Source organism: Seriola lalandi, unplaced genomic scaffold (assembly GCF_002814215.2).
Source record: "Seriola lalandi dorsalis isolate HSWRI2012SDOR001 ecotype SW California unplaced genomic scaffold, Sedor1 jcf7180002054861, whole genome shotgun sequence".
NCBI lineage: Eukaryota > Metazoa > Chordata > Actinopteri > Carangiformes > Carangidae > Seriola > Seriola lalandi.
The window spans coordinates 3,369,947-3,385,914 of NW_019525414.1; the positions used below are offsets into that span (position 1 = coordinate 3,369,947).

Below are 15,968 nucleotides of genomic sequence, written 5' to 3' on the forward strand. Positions count from 1 at the left end.
TTAATCCAAAGGCCACCAGGTGCCTCATGAAGCAGTATCTGCTTGTGATTCTTCATCACAGGTCGACTGTGTCAATGAGTTGCAAACATTTTAACCAGACTGATTTTTTTTTCCCTCCTAAACCTCAGAGGTTGTTTCATTGGAACAGCTGACTGAGGCTTGAAGAGGTAACATGATCCACTATATTATACACTGTCCACACAGTATTTTTCTGTCTTCCATGTCCCATCAGTCCTCCTTCAGTTTTATCTTGTATCCTCTTCAAGAGGTCCTGACCCTCAGGTTGGGAGGGGGGAATACAGCAACTGTACAAATGAATGTAAGAGTCCTGTGATAAATGTTACCTTTATAACTGAGTTTTATGATGTTATCATTTGAACCTATGGTAATTTTGAGGCTTTACTGCTGTATTTAAAGTGTTAATATTTCCTCACGTCTTATTCAAATATTAAGGATATTATTGAATCAATATATCTCTGGCAGTATCAAGAAATTCACTGTAGTAGTATCTGCTGCAGAGCCATGATATTCTACTTTACATTATGCTGTATGTGTCTTCATGTTAGTGTGTGTGTGCCACTTTTATCTTCTGTCTTTCCATAACCAAAACAGTGAAAGGTTTGTTGTAGTTTTCAGTTTTCTTCTAATGGATTACTGTTGCTATGCATTGAGAAACATGTGACAGGGTCTCAGGGCCACCTGCTGGACAGAGTAACAGGTGCAGAGCCAGTGCCCATCTCTGTGTGACCACGAGCTAATTATTATTGACAAGGGGCTCATGTATACATTCCTGTTTGATAGTGGGATTTATCAAAAAATATTGTTGATACATTTCAATTAAATTTTGTGGAAAGTTAGATCATAGTGCGGCCTGTGCAGCCTTAATGGAGGTATGCACTTTATAGCTTGTATTATATCTTCATATCTTAGTGTATATATCCATACCTGACATGTATTGATAGACACTGAGAGGCCAGTGGCTCAAAGTGTCTATCTTCCACCAGACAGGTTTTTTTAAACTGTTTATATATCAGGCAACTTATGTCACTTGTTGCCACACTCCTATCCTGTTTACAGAAGCCAGAGAGTAAGGACCATACAAGCTAATTATAAAGGGATTGAAATCTTTATTTAGCCTAATACAGTACAGTGCAACGGTTCACCTTAATCCAGTGTTAACACCGTGAACCTTGGGCCCGACATGACTGGTGAACATTAGCCTGATAGCCAGCATGATATCCAGTATTAAGACAGAGTAAACACTTTGTTGCGCCCCCTCTTGTGACTGTGGTAAGAGTCACTAAACACACAAGGAGAATTTACACCACACGCAACCTATGATTCCACTTCCTGATAAATAAAACTGCAAAATGCCTTTTGAAGGAGTAAAAGGATGGATGAAGGACACTGTTGGGGTGTGGTTGTATGGTTAAAAGATGGAATGTGTAACATGTCTTCTCTCACAGCTAACTTCCCCTCATCCTCTGCGTTTCTTCTTATGTGTTTTTGAGTGAGGTGAGGATGATCCTTAAGCATTGTAGGACGAAGAGGAGACGTTTCCACCGTGGCCCGTCCAGTTGGTGTGGATGAACTGACCGGGTTTTGACAGCAGTTCATATGTGTGAGCTCCAAAGTAATCCCTCTGGGCCTGAAGGGAAAAAACAAACAAACATGTAAACATCCTCTGATACCCACAAAGAGACAAGCTTTGCTTCCAAATAGAAGTAAAACTGACGACTAATTTAATTAGAGTTTAATTAAATAAAATTTAATTTAAAATATAATTTTAATTCAAAATACAATTGCTTGTTTTGTTCAACAGATAGATATTGGTATAAACAACATGAAACCAGCAAATCCTCATATTTAAATCAGTTATTTAAACCAGTAATGTTTTGCATTTTTGCTTGCTAAATGATCAGCATTGACTAACTCTTTCAGCTCTGTGTTTATATGCTGACAAATATTCAAAAACTGTGTCCAAGGGCAGAGGAGTAGAGTATTACAGACAAACACAGTCCACTGTCAGGGTCTTTAAGCCCAACACAAATACACGCCAGGTGCACGTGGTCTCTTTAATCTGATACACGCCCACACTCGGCCATATGTTCAGCGGACTTGAGCTTCCACTGTGGTCTTACCTGGAGGAGGTTGGCTGGAAGCTTCTCGTGCCTGTAGCCATCATAGAAGGACAGAGCGGTGGTGAAACAGGGCATGGGGATGCCATGCTGGACTCCAATGCTGACTGTTCTGCGCCATGACGCCTAAAGAAAGACATCAAAGAGGTTACCAACTTCATTACGTTTCTGAGCCGGTTTCATTTGGTGGTGGTGTGAATCTGTTCATGAACAAGAGAACTTAACAACGCCCCTCAGTTCTTAGCAACCAAGGGCCAACTTGAGCCCTTTCCAAATCAGCTTCCGTCTAACCTGGGCAGAGTCCCATTCTACTGCTGCTGATCTCAGGTGTGTGTAACAGTATGTCTAATACCAGCTGGATCTGAGTGGATCTCTGATGACGTGCTACATCTTTGTGTTAATACCCCCTGTCACCCACCCACACACACACACACACAGGCGCAACAAAGACTTCAATCACAAACTCTGAGTCTCAGAAGACAGTTTGGATGAATAATTTAAAATATGAATAAATCCATTGTGTCCTTTCCTCAACAATACAACATAAAAGGAAATCACTAGACTTGAAAACTGTATCTCAGACAACTGACGATTAAGTCAACAAGTGGTACTCTTGCTTCACTCCTTTCTTTTCTGAAAAGAGGAAATAACATGTTTTGCATGTCTTTGTCAATATGGCTATTGCAGGTTGTTTTTTGGCCACTTCCTCCTTCCTCATACCTGACAGTCCTGCACAGCATTATTGAAGAAGTTGTCAAGCAGCAAATTCTGCAGCTCAGCGTCTCTGTCAAACGCCTCTTTAATTTTAGCCAGGAAGACACTGGTGGGAAGGAGAGAGAGAGAGAGAAGTGTGAGCAAACAGTGGCAACAGAGAAACAACTGATTAACTCTTAGACTGCATTAAAATATATATCCCCACATAACTGTAATTGAACTTCAAATGCCCCTTGAAAATTCTTTTCCTACAGACTGGCTGGTAGCTACACACTGCAAGTTATACTCAGTGTTATGTTTGATTTAGGTTTATGCAATGTCTTTGCTAGATTACACAAAACAAAAGCAAACCAGTGTCACAACTATAATTTCCTCATTTTTCACCCAGTCTGATTTTTAAGGGTCACATTTCTTTTATCTAGATCTTTTACTCCAGCATTACGACACAGGGCAGTGACAAAGAGTTAATTACTTCCTTTATGATTTTTCCTTTAAGGAATGAGGAAGATTTATCATTTCTCCTCAGCTATGTTTGTCCAGCAATTAATCCAAAGTGAATTATATCAACAAAAACCTTTGACTTTGAGAAGTTCTTCCTTCCCCTGCCTAACCACAGTTTTCACCACTGTGTGAAAGATCCCTGTTGACATTAAGTTGCACAAGGCAGCAGTGAGGCAAACCTCTGATCTGAAGACACAATGAGGTAAAATGTACCTTCGAATGATGCAGCCTCCTCTCCACATCAGAGCAATCCCACCGTAGTTGAGGGACCAGCTGAATTCTTTGGCAGCCTGCCGCAGCAGCATGAAGCCCTGCGCATAGGAAATGATCTTGGAAGCGTAGAGAGCCTGGAGAGAGAAACACGAATCAGTTCATCCTGATGTAATGCCATAATCTGAAATGAGTATAAGTAACAGCCAGAGAAGGAATATTTTATATTCAAGCAGCTAAGACTTGCAGGTCTGCAGAGTGTTTGCAGATGTTTGTGGGACCATCAACAGAGATCACACAGTCCCCTCAGCACAAACTCTAGTACTTGTGTCAGGATAACTACAATTTCAGTGCTGCTGCAAATGTTTAAAATACTCAAAACCTTTGTTTCATAAATGTTGACTTTCAAGACTTTCATCAAATGTGTCTACAGGCCGAAATGCTGTTTGAGTATCACTTCCAAAGGTTGTGTAGATACTAACTAAGATGCAATTTGGCAATACAGCTGAACATTTTCTTCCACTAGAAGTATTGAACCGCTTTGCACCAAACTTGGTGGAACAGATTATTATCTGGATCAGCACTGAAATTGTACAAAGTCGTAGACGTCAACACATTAATATGGCTGATCTTTTACATCAAGATCCAAACATTATTTCCTGAGAAACTGGTGAAAAGGCAGAAAAATGCCCTATCTCGCAATGTTAAGGAAGGTAATAAAAAAAATTCCTGGATCTGCCCCTTTAATTGGAACAGCACCAAAATTGAATGGGTTCTTCATTGGCCTGTTCCCCATCCATCCACCAAGTTTGGTGCAAAGTGGTTCAATACTTTTTGTGTAATCCTGCTGCGAACAAACAAATTCTCCCAAATGTTTAAATACGAGTTACTTAGAAAAGCCTCTCAGTGACTGTGACACTGGACAACAGTTTTCCTGGGGAGACCTGGAATTTCAGTAATAATACATTTTTACATTGCATGTTTGCCATTGTAATGATACCAGTATAATCATATTTCAATCCATTAGCCTTTCTCTCACCAGATTCTATGCTTTGAACTGTTCCATATACTGTGTGTCCTACCTTTCTGATGTCCTCCAGGAAGGCCACCTTGTCACCGCTGAATTTGACCCCCTGTGGCCCTGAAAGACTGCGGCTGGCCTCCACTCTCTCATCCTTTAGAGAGGACAGGCATCTGGCAAAGACAGCTTCCCCTGAGACACAAAGGGAGGGAGGGAGGTGGGGGGGGCAGAGAGGGAAGATTAGCTCTCTGCATACAAAAACAGAAAGCAATCCAAACACAACACTAGGACTTTGCAAACACTCTATTTGATTTTCTAAAACCTCTCACAACTAATTATTACATAGATTCTGCTACTCGATGCCAGTCTCCAGCCACACTGCAGAAACTCTATGCTTAGCAGTAATAATAGTAGTAATAACACTGTGGTAATAGCAAGGTTTGCCAGTTGCCACTACATTGAAAAATAAATTAGGGCCTGTCAGTTGCAACATTAAAATATGAGAATTAGCTCACCGATTGTATCAAGATAAGAGGACAGAAAACTGTTGCGTAAGCATGACTTGCTAAAACTGCACAGCTAGGTGAAGCAACCCACAGGCAGAGAGAGAGTGTGACTGAGAGAAAATGTGCCCAGTGAACTATCCTGGTGAGGAATGTCATCCCTGCTGGGAACAGAAATCCACCGTGCAAACTATACTGGCCTGTCAGCCTGCTCTGCACCGACTGGTTCAGCTCTCATACAATGAGGCCTTTTGTATTCTATCACAAGAGGATCTCCAGCACTGACAGGGAACGAGCAAACAGATCATTTTAAAACATCTAATCTGAACAGCAGTGGGATTTAATGACAGGATACATTATTGGACTTTTACAGAAAGTCTGTCATAAACATTCTTTAATTTACAATTTGCACAGGTGTCTGTTCAGAGGAACTCTGCAGAGCTGATCTGATGATTGTGATTGATCCTGCATCCTGACCTCCATCTGTTTATGAAACAGACTGTCATACAGTCAGAGCAAGGACCAAAGCCAAATCCCGTTTATGTCACCTGAGATGAAGAAGCCACTAGAAAAGCCCTCAATCTTCTTAGGGGCAGCTGCATAATGACCCCACTCACTAGCCTTGCTGTGTGTTAGCTAACTGACAAAACTAAATGTTAGCCCAACACCTCTGATGATCTTCCCTGCTGCCCTTTAATATGTTGACACCATGTTGAAACCTTAACCTAACAGTGACGTAATAGCTTTTGCCATGTCATCATGACAAACACAATTTACTGAAAGCAGCAGAAGGAAGCCAGATATTTCCTCTTCTCCCTTTTTTCCCTCTTACCGATCAAAGTAACAGGCGTGCCGTACTCCAGGGCTGAAATGGCCGTCCACTTCCCTGTGCCTTTCTGTCCAGCACTGTCACGGATCTTGGGCAGCAGATGTGTACCATCAGAATCCCTGTATTTAAGGATGTTGGCTGTGATCTCGATCAGGAAGGAGTCTAACTCCGTCTTGTTCCAGCTGTCGAAAGCCTGAGTGTTTCAGCCACAGTGTGATAAGATGATATGATGAAATAAATTCCGGCCCGTTTTTTTTTTTTTTTTAAACATTTGATTTTACAGAACTGGCACAACAATGGCACAAATGGCACAACAAATAATGGCACAACAAATACATGTCAAGATTACATCATACAGGTATAACAAGCTCACCTTTGCCATCTCATCATGGTCCATACCCAGAACATCCTTCATCAGGTGATAGGCTTCACAGATCAGCTGCATGTCACCGTACTCAATGCCATTATGGACCATTTTCACAAAATGTCCTGCACCCTCATCTCCAACCTGCAGAAGCAAACCAGTCAGAGTATTTGTGAGATGACATCATGTAACAATAGCTTCTACATCCTTGCTAATCGAGTTAGTAGTAAGTATTATGTGCACTGAAAAAATCCTCCACTCACCCAGTCACAACAAGGTTCTCCTGTTCCAACCTTGGCAGCGATGCTCTGGAAGATGTCTTTTATGTGTGGCCTTAAAATGGAAGCAACAGCTAGTGTTTCAAATTTACAGACGTGGATAAATAAACCCTCCAGAGAGTCGAGTAGAGTTTGTGATGACTCACCAGGCCTCTTTATGTCCTCCTGGCATGAGTGAGGGTCCATAACGTGCCCCTTCCTCTCCACCACTGACTCCACTTCCGACAAACAGCAAGCCCTTCTCTTTCAGACTATTACACCGCCGCTGTACAGCAGAAACACACAAGAACTATGAGCATATACCCAGTTAAGTTTAAAAATTTTCTGCTAAGCAGTGATTAACATCTACTCACTGTTGTGTCTCTGTATTCAGAGTTGCCTCCGTCAATGATGATATCCCCGGCCTCAAGAAGAGGCACCTAAAGCAGAACAAACAATCCATTTAACTTGGCACGACTCAATTTAACAAAACTGATTTCAATGCAATCCAACACAAACTACCGACCAGCTTGTCGATGAAGTCGTCTACAGCCTGTCCAGCCTTGACCAGCAGGATGATCCTCCTGGGCTTCTTCAGCTTGGACACCATGTCCTCCAGAGACTCGGCTCCAATCACCTTGGAGCCTTTGGCCTCGTTCTTCAGGAAGTCGTGCACCTTGGACACGGTTCGGTTGTAGGCGCAGACCTGTAGGAGAGGTTGGGTGAGCACTGATTGACATAAAAGTGGATAGTGGAACAAGCTTGATTGGCCGCTGTTGTGGTGGAAGATCCTTTATTTAAGTAAAAGTACCAAAGCGTAACGTAAAAATACTCCATTACAAGTAAAAGTTCTGCATTCAAAATTCTACTCAAGTATTATCAGCAAACTTGAAGTTATCAAAGTAAAAGTACTCGTTCTTCAGAAAAATGGTCCCTCTGACTGATTTTTATAAAATTGTTGATACTAATGTACTAATATATAAGTACCATTTCACTGTTGTAGCTGCACAAGGTGGAGCTAGTTTTCAGTACTTTATTTACATAGTTTTATCCACTAGCTCCCAACATAAGGGTTGACCCCCTCCAAAGGATCACCAGATGAATCTGAGGGGTTGTGAGGTTATTAATGGGCAAGGAAAGAAGATAAAACTGTTCTGACTCACTGATCTGTTTTCTTGGATTTTGTGCTTAAACCTTACTTTTTAGTGAACTTTTTGGACAATTTGACCTTTTTGGGCCTCAAATAGTTACTGAAATGAGAGCATGTGAAAATCTTAATCTGCAAAGCAACTGTTTACTACAAGTGTCAAATACATGCAGTAGAGTAGAGAGTACAATATTTCCCTCTGAAATGTATAATAAGTATGAAGTGGCATGGAATCGAAAAGTCCAGCAAAGTACAGGCACACAATTATTAAAAAGAACTACAAATACAATTATTACAATAAACACTTCAGTCATTATCTTACCACAAAGCCGTGATCATTCATGTTCATGATGATGTTCTGGCCCATGACAGCCAAACCAATCAGTGCAATGTCTGCTCTGTGAAAACAAGAGTATTAATCATATTTACTGTGAGGCTCTGGTGGGCATCTGGTCAGCATCTGGTCCACCAACATGAAAAACAACACTTCGCACTTTATAAATCCCCTAATATCTTCTTTACAGAGCAGGTTTGTATGTTTATCAGCGAGGAAATGAATACATGGGCTAAAAGTCACAAACACTATGTCGGCTTTCCCGTTCAAATTCCACGTTAAATACCATGGCACACATATTTCTACTAAACATTCAAGCTGGTTGGCTAGCTAACAAGCTAACAGCTCCATTTACAAGCTTACTCTCAAGAAATTAAAAAAAAAAAAAAAAGGCGACTACAAAGCGCACAATTATTTAACCCCGAGTATCAGCTGCAGCCTCTCCACTTTCCCTAATCTAAAGAAGTAAAAGATCCTTACTTAGCCATTGTGCTCTGCGGTTAAAGTCACCGTGAAGTTAAAAGTGTCCAAATGACAGTCTAGCTCACACGGTGATACACTTCACTTCAGGTTTCCACTTCCTCGTTCTTATTTCAGCGTGACGGAGGCGAGGAGAGGGTCACGTACGCCCACCGAGTATATCCGCCAATCAGAGGACGTCCGACAAACTGAAGCGATGTTTGTAGCGATTTTGATTGGTCCAGAAGACTGAGCAGAGATATCGGTTCTTCTATTGGTCCTTTCGGCTGTCACTCATTATACGTCTGCGCACACCCACAACAGAACGATTTCCATTAATTTCAGGACACGTTTTATATGTTTAATAAATGCACTATCCATTACAATTGTCAAGGCTGGATTACACAAGATAGTCAAAGTAGTCAAAGTAGGCACACTGCCCCAAAGCCACATAAGGGGCCATGCAAATTCTGGTGCTTTTGTTTATGAAATTGAAAATGTTACAATAACTAAAAGTACAATATCAGCTGGCATGATGAAAGCCTAGGGGCAGTCCTGCTTTACTTCCTGATATTGAGGTCCTGTGATGAACAGGGTTCCTAAATTTAGTTTTAAAACTTGGGTTCAGTTTTGTGCTGCGTTTATTCCAGTTACCACAGGGCAGACCTGGGGCCAGTAGTGGAGGAAACAGGAGGGACTCAGCAGCTCATTTTATCCCTTCTACCAGGTGAATCCAGTCATGGCTATAAGATGTTTTATCAACTTCCAGAAGTAGTTCTTCAGTGCTTATTTTCCGCCTTATAATGTATTTTTATTTCACTGAATGCATAGAAAGCACAATGCCTTGATCTCTTCTCCTCAGCAGTGATATTAAATTCCCAGACGTTTTTCCACCAGTTTGGAATTTCACAGTTAATAAACCATGTCTCATGTAGTTAATGAAAATCTGTGGAAGATCACAGGAAATATAACTCTGCACTAAACCGGTTTAGTGTGAGAACGTTTACATGCATGAAAGGCGTGGAGGAGCAGTGTCTGTCAAGGTAAAGAAAACAGATTAATAATACTGTATGAGAGTTTCAATGAAAAGTCAATGTCAACATTTTATAGGTCAGAAGATACACTTGCATATAGAATGAACCCAGTGTTTCACCATGGAAGCCAGTTTCTGCCAGGAAAAATATGAACATAAAATTGAAAATAAAAATAAGTCATAATTAAGAGATTACAATCCAAAAATTTAAATGTGAAGTCAAAACTAAAGTCAAAATGAAAAGCTATTAGGTCAGGACTTTGTCTCTCTAAGGCAAAAGTTTGAGATTTTAAGTCATATTTATGAGATAAATCAAAATGTTACTTTTTGTGACTTTTTACAAGCAATAATTAGTTAGACTTTTAAATTAAGTAAGTTTAAGTTAAAATTACTAAGTTAAAAAAAGTCAAAACTATGATAGTAAATCAAAATGATGACTTACTATCTTATAATTTGACTTACTTTATAGCTAAGTTTCACTAATGGTTTTATTTTTCTCATTCCTAACATCAATTTTTTTTTTTTTTTAGAAATGAGCTTTCATTACAGCACACCGATACAGGATCAGGAAGTTGTAACAGATAAAAACAGGTGAAGATGGGAGTGAAACTGTGCACAAAGAAGAAGACAAACAGGCAGCACTTGTTCTGCTAATGCACAATTTGCACTTTTATTGTTGCCTCATTCACTAAACAGTTCAATGGTGCAAGATTACCATACACAGAATTAGGATATCTGCATGACACATCTATGCTATACAGCGAATGGATTATAATTATTACAAATACAGTAAACATATTTACATTTTAATTCAAGCTCCATACAACACAGATATTTACAAAATAAGTATGAAAATGAAACCAGTCTGACAAATAATGTACAGTGTTAATGTCATGGTTAGTCTGTCTTTTTCCTGGTGGTGAGCAAATCCAAAGGGAATGCAGTTAACTGATATTAATTGTCAGAGGGGAAGATGGAAAATATCATGGCTAGTTTTGTTTGAAAGGCATCAATGGAAAAAAAAGTGAGGTGAATAAAGACACTGTCACTGTCATTTTAGATGTCACTAGCTACTTTGTATTATATTCCCTGATATTAGAAAAAATAAAATGAGTTAAAAACCACCTTCATTTTGCTAGAATTCAGATGGCTGTCTAGCGTGAGTAGTGAGTATATTCTTCAAATGAAAAGCAGACTTTCACTCAAACCACTTCCTAATAAAGAAGAAGCACTAATGTAACTCACCTCCCCTGAACAGATGCAGCAGGTTACATTTTAGTTCTCTCTTTTTTTTTTGATGATGGAAAAACACACATCCTCATAGTACATTCAACTCTCTACCAGTTCAGACTGGGAGAGGCTGCCACACCATCATTTGGTTCATTCTGAGTAAAACAACTAAACCGCACAGACTTTATTTGATCAGTTAGTTGAACCTTTTATTAATATGTGCAAAGAGCTGCAAACTAATATATACATTGCAAACAATAAATACACAATCCCAAAATAATATACCTCTGCAAATTAGTCACTGAAGTGAAAATGTTTGCTCTGACATGTATTGAGTGCACTGAGGTCAACGTGAGGTACATTGCACTAGAGCCTTGATCAGTGCATAGATGGTTTTTATATGCGAGTTCCTTGACAGACAAATGATTTTCTTTGAAACAATTCACCAGGTTTTTTTTTTCTCTGACCAGCAGGCTGGCTGACCTGAGGGCAGCAACATTGTTCATCCATTTAAACTTCTGAGGGGACTGTTTTCTGTTTTTTTGTCATTAATAATTTCACTAAAACTTCTAACAGGCAATGGGTACCTCTGCTTCGACACATTTAACCTTAATGTTCCTTTCATATGACACAGAAGGCATACCACTGGTTGGTTGGCCAGAGTTTATTAGTGCCCATCTGTACCTATCACTGCTCTACCATTTCCACAGACAGAGGCACCACAAATGTCAAATGTAATATACCGTGCGCTTTACGATGTACAGAGCAAATATTTTCATAAACAATATCAGAAATAAAACATTTAAGTATATTTCGTCCCTTTAACATCACTTTCTTTCTTTCTAGTAAACCCTTTGGAGAACAGCTATCCAGTGTAACCTTGATATGTGCTCTTATCAGTGTTCCTGATACTCAGAAATAACCCTGGACTCAACATGTGTGACCTGCCCTCGTCTTGCTATAGATATGTGTTAATGTGCAAAATAAGGTAAAACACCAGTACAGTTGGTTACAAATCAAGAAATAAATGCCCTCAGTTACATTTTATATAAAACGCCACTGTGGAATGATTAAAAGCATAATAGAAAAAAACAATCAACAATGCTAATTAATAAAAAAAAAAAAAGAAAAAAAAACAGTGAAAGTTAGATGAGTTAAGAGGTTTCAATTCAAAAACACGAATAGAAAATGAACACATGGTAAACTGTGGTGCTTCTGAAGAGTAAGTACTTCATTTTAGAGAAGTTTCACCCGACACTGGAGTGACAGCGAGGGGAGTCATGGGGTAGACTGTATCAGTATCTGTCCTGCAGGCTATGTGCTAGCAGCTTCATCAATTAACTACTGGCGTCAAGGCTAAAGCGCTGCAACTTCAGTCTCCGTCTCACTTCTTCCTCCCGTTTCACTGAGTTTTGTCTTCAGTATCACACGTCTGTGATGGTTAAATAAAAATATTAGCAAATGTTGAGTCTCTCTTGAGGTCCGAGGCTCAACATTTTAAGTGTAAAAAAACTGCGAGGAGCTCGAAGAGCTGAGAGGAATGTCTTAAATGAGAGTTAACTACCACACTGATCCCAGAACAGACTGTATGTACAAATGATATTCTCTCTTTAAAGTATCTTCCTCTGTCTCTTAATCCTCCTCATCTCTGTAACACCCTGTTTTTTTTTTTCTTGAGATGAAATAGCAAAAGAACAGGGACAAATATCTACTCCTGCTTGAACAATCCATAGTCATGAGATATGAACTGATCATTTATTTTTGCACGTTTCTTCATTTAGCGTGTATTTTTGATGTTGACACAAATGCATGATTGTAAGTAATTACTCACTGACTGACAGCACTATCGAGGGGAGTTGGTTTTGGTGTATGTACACGGACTGAGAAGTGGGATCTAAATATCACATGGATGATGGTGGAAATCCGGTGCTGCCCTGGTGTCTCGCTGAGTCGGGAACTTGACAAATTTTTCACATTTTGATTCTAAAGGCTTTTTGGGAGGCAGCACAGGGGAGCTAGAGTCTACTTTAGGAAGAGGCCTGATGCAGATCTCATAAAGAGAAGAAAAAACCTATGAATTCATTAGCAGCAATAGTTGTTGAAGTAGCTCTGCTTTCTCTAGCAGAGCGTAAACTGATATGTCACTTGGACATATTTGTATATTTTCCCTTCATGGTTGTAAGTGTAGTTGTCTGATTAATTTTTTTTTTTTTTGAGTAAGCAAACCTGGTCTTCTCCTGAGGACTGCTGCAGTTATCATGCGGGCATATTTATAAAAAACAACAAAATAAAACTCTTCTCGGGAGACAAATAACACTGATAGAGACAATTTTTACAGATGATTGGCAAACTGAAAATTAGTGGCCAGAAAGAACAGTTTCTGAAGAATCGTGCACACACAAGTAGACTACTACAACATGCTACTAGTTAGGGAATTAGGGAATGACAACAAAGCAGAACAAAATAAGACCCAAACATTGTCATTATAAACAAAAACACAAAAAGCTGAGGAGGAGGTGGGGGCGAGATAGAGAGGACAAAAGCTAAGTTGGCAGAGGGTTGTTGGAGGGAGAGGGGAGGCAAATTTCTCTGGAACTGAAAGTTTTAGTCGCATGAAAGGAGACTTAAGCCACAAGTCTACTTACAAGAGAAAACCGTCAAGAATCACAATGATTAATAATTGTTAACACTTGGTATGTTCAAAGGCTTTGCAGAAAGAATGGAAGCCGTGGTTTGCTGTGCGCCGGTCCACTCACTCAGTTCTTCATTAGGCCACTGCGCCTCCTCGCCAGCTTCGATCTGTGGGAACGACAGGAGTTTATGTCGTTATGGGATCAGAATGTAATTCTGCGTCTGACGAAGTGCAGCCCGAGAGAAGTGTGTGCTTACCTTATCGTTCCTGCTAGCAGAGGATTAAAAGCGTAGAGCCAGTCGTTCATGTCTTTCTCGTTGTTGGCCTGCAGCAGGATTCCTCGATGTTTTGTGCACACGGCAAACGTGTTGGGAGTCTGAAAAGAAAACAGTAAACATTTGCCATTCTGCACGTCTTTGTGCATGAAGAAGGTTTTTAGGAAAATAACCAGTTATTGAAAGTTGTTGTTGATGTTAGTTAAACTGTTATCAAGGTTATGTGTCAGGAATACACCTGATTTCTTCAAACTGTACCTTGAGCATGGCCTGCTGGTCTTCACTGTATTCCACCTGTGCTGTTGAGAGGTTGAGGACGCCCCGCTCCACCGGGTCCTTGTCGCTGTTGTAGATGAAGACGTAGGGCCGGCGCACCACCACAAAGTGCTTCACCCACGAGTTAGAGCGAGGTTCCATGAAGCTTAGGAAACCCTTCTTGGACACAACAGATCTGACAAGGAGCAAAAAAAGAGAAAGAAGAAAAGTGTTGTTTTTGTGAGGAAGAATCAGATCGGTCTGGTTCAACAGTTCAAATCTACTCACATGCCTCGATTAGAAAACCGAATCATCTATTTTTGTTTGGGCTGCTCTTATCAACATTTTAAAATGACATCACTGCGCACAGCGGTGACAGGAGGAGAAGACCAAAGGTGGCATCACTCACCCTGGCCTCATTTCTTCAATATCAGGCACCAAGTTGAGGAACTCGTTCTTTCCGGCCCGTGCTAGGTAAGAGGTCTCCAGAGTGGGAACCATCGGGAAGTTTTCATAGTCTGAGCAGGAGGGACTGGAGGCACGGGAGCTGTTCTCTGGGGTCCTTAGGAACAAAGTGCACCAAGTTAATGTCATGCTCAACCTGTCAATAACCTCAACCTATAGTCACTGTAACATTTTACACGGACACTGGTAGATGTTTAGAAAAAAAAGAAGAAAAAAAGTTAAATAAAAGTTGTACTTCTGGTCCATGGAGCTACAGCGGGAGTCGGATAGAGAAGGACAGGTGGAGGAGGGGGTGAGGGTGGCGCTGCTGAAGCTGGTCACTGATGGATCCCGTCCGATGGGTGAGATGTCAGACAGCTGGAGGAAAAACAGCAAGAAATATAAGTTGAACAAACAGTTTTTAGTTTCCAAGGCACACTGTGGAAGAGAAGAACTACTGACTATTATTTGGATAGTGCACAGCTGATACTCAAGTAGCCATTAGGTACAGAACAGAAGATGTTAACGTGAGGCTCACTTGCTCATTTGCAACATCTCTAAAGAGACACTATCTAATCCACACTACTTTAAAACTGCTTTTAAAGCTACTGTGAGTCTTCCTAGTGAGACATTATAATGTAGTCACGTGTCACCAGTGTAACAGGATTGAGCTACACAAAGAAAATGGGCCGAAGTAAAATGTGTTTACAGTAAGTTTATAGTATTTAAAATGTCTTTCTCACCTTGCAGTCACTGATACTGTTGACCACCTGGTTGTATTCGCTGTTGAAGGTGTGTGTCATGAGGCGCAGGCACTGCAACACGACAGAGATGAGGCAGGTCAGTTCATAGCAGTGGAGAGGCCCGTTGATCACTATGCAGCAAAGAGTAAATCATTGTATCTCACAGTACAGAATTTGTTCTTACCTTAGTGGCCAGCTCCTTCTCACGATCCACCAGGCTCTCGATGTCTGTGGAGTCGTAGCCGCTGCTTTCGCTGGGCGTGATGGCGCTTTCAAAGGTGGTGCTGGAGATCTGTGAGGAGATGGAGGTGGAGGTGGACAGGGTGCCAGAGCTCATGCTCGGGGACAGCGACTCGCTCAGGGACTTAGTGGTGGGAGCGTTTCCCACTGGTGCCGCCTCTCCCAGCTTCTCCCTCAGCAGGAGCAGGTGTCGGGTCTTCTCCACCTGAGCAAATGACAGGGGCAGGGGTTACGTAAGTTAAAAATCCATTGTATGAAGAATTGATTTAAAAGAACGGTGGGTATTTGACTTAGCATGTAGATGGTTTACTTTTTTCTTTCAGTAGAATATTAGACCGGTTGACAGACTAGGGAGACAAATAAAAGAAGGCTCTGGCAAGCCAAATCCAGCAATAAGGTAAATTTGTTTCTTAGGGACCCACCTCATGCAGCTGCTCCATTTTCTCCAGCTCCCATTGGTGCTCCAGGATGAGACTGTCTCCTCTGGGTCTCCAGCCGGCCAGGTTCTCCTCTCCACGCACATAAGCCACTGATGTGTCCAGGACCTTCCTCCTCCTCCGTTGCATCCCTGCTCAGGACAAAAGGCCTCATGAGGATGAAGTTCTCTGAGGAATCATAATAATCCAGCAGCCTGTCTTA

General features: G+C 40.9%; 2 protein-coding genes across 13 annotated transcripts in view; both read right to left on the reverse strand.

Moving 5' to 3' along the window:
• Positions 1-1,107: 1,107 nt before the first annotated feature.
• On the reverse strand, positions 1,108-8,634 carry pgd (phosphogluconate dehydrogenase). Its single transcript, XM_023427452.2, has 13 exons — positions 8,499-8,634; positions 8,007-8,082; positions 7,064-7,243; positions 6,912-6,977; positions 6,705-6,823; positions 6,544-6,613; positions 6,290-6,424; positions 5,920-6,109; positions 4,646-4,776; positions 3,567-3,700; positions 2,859-2,958; positions 2,142-2,264; positions 1,108-1,648 (listed from the first exon to the last, which is right to left on the reverse strand). The coding sequence occupies exons 1-13, from the start codon at positions 8,504-8,506 to the stop codon at positions 1,529-1,531; spliced, it is 1,452 nt and encodes a 483-aa protein (XP_023283220.1). The 5' UTR covers positions 8,507-8,634; the 3' UTR covers positions 1,108-1,528.
• A 1,518-nt stretch (positions 8,635-10,152) lies between these two features.
• The window catches only part of kif1b (kinesin family member 1B), a 59,763-nt gene continuing 53,947 nt past the window's right edge, over positions 10,153-15,968 (reverse strand). For all 12 annotated transcript variants that reach the window (XM_087179716.1, XM_087179713.1, XM_023427443.2 and 9 more), the window contains 8 exons: positions 15,752-15,897; positions 15,274-15,534; positions 15,090-15,161; positions 14,603-14,724; positions 14,312-14,464; positions 13,906-14,098; positions 13,630-13,748; positions 10,153-13,539 (listed from right to left, as the gene is read on the reverse strand). In XM_087179716.1, coding sequence (XP_087035842.1) covers positions 13,497-13,539; positions 13,630-13,748; positions 13,906-14,098; positions 14,312-14,464; positions 14,603-14,724; positions 15,090-15,161; positions 15,274-15,534; positions 15,752-15,897 — 1,109 coding nt within the window. In that variant the 3' untranslated portion in view covers positions 10,153-13,496. The remainder of the gene's footprint in view (positions 13,540-13,629; positions 13,749-13,905; positions 14,099-14,311; positions 14,465-14,602; positions 14,725-15,089; positions 15,162-15,273; positions 15,535-15,751; positions 15,898-15,968) is intronic.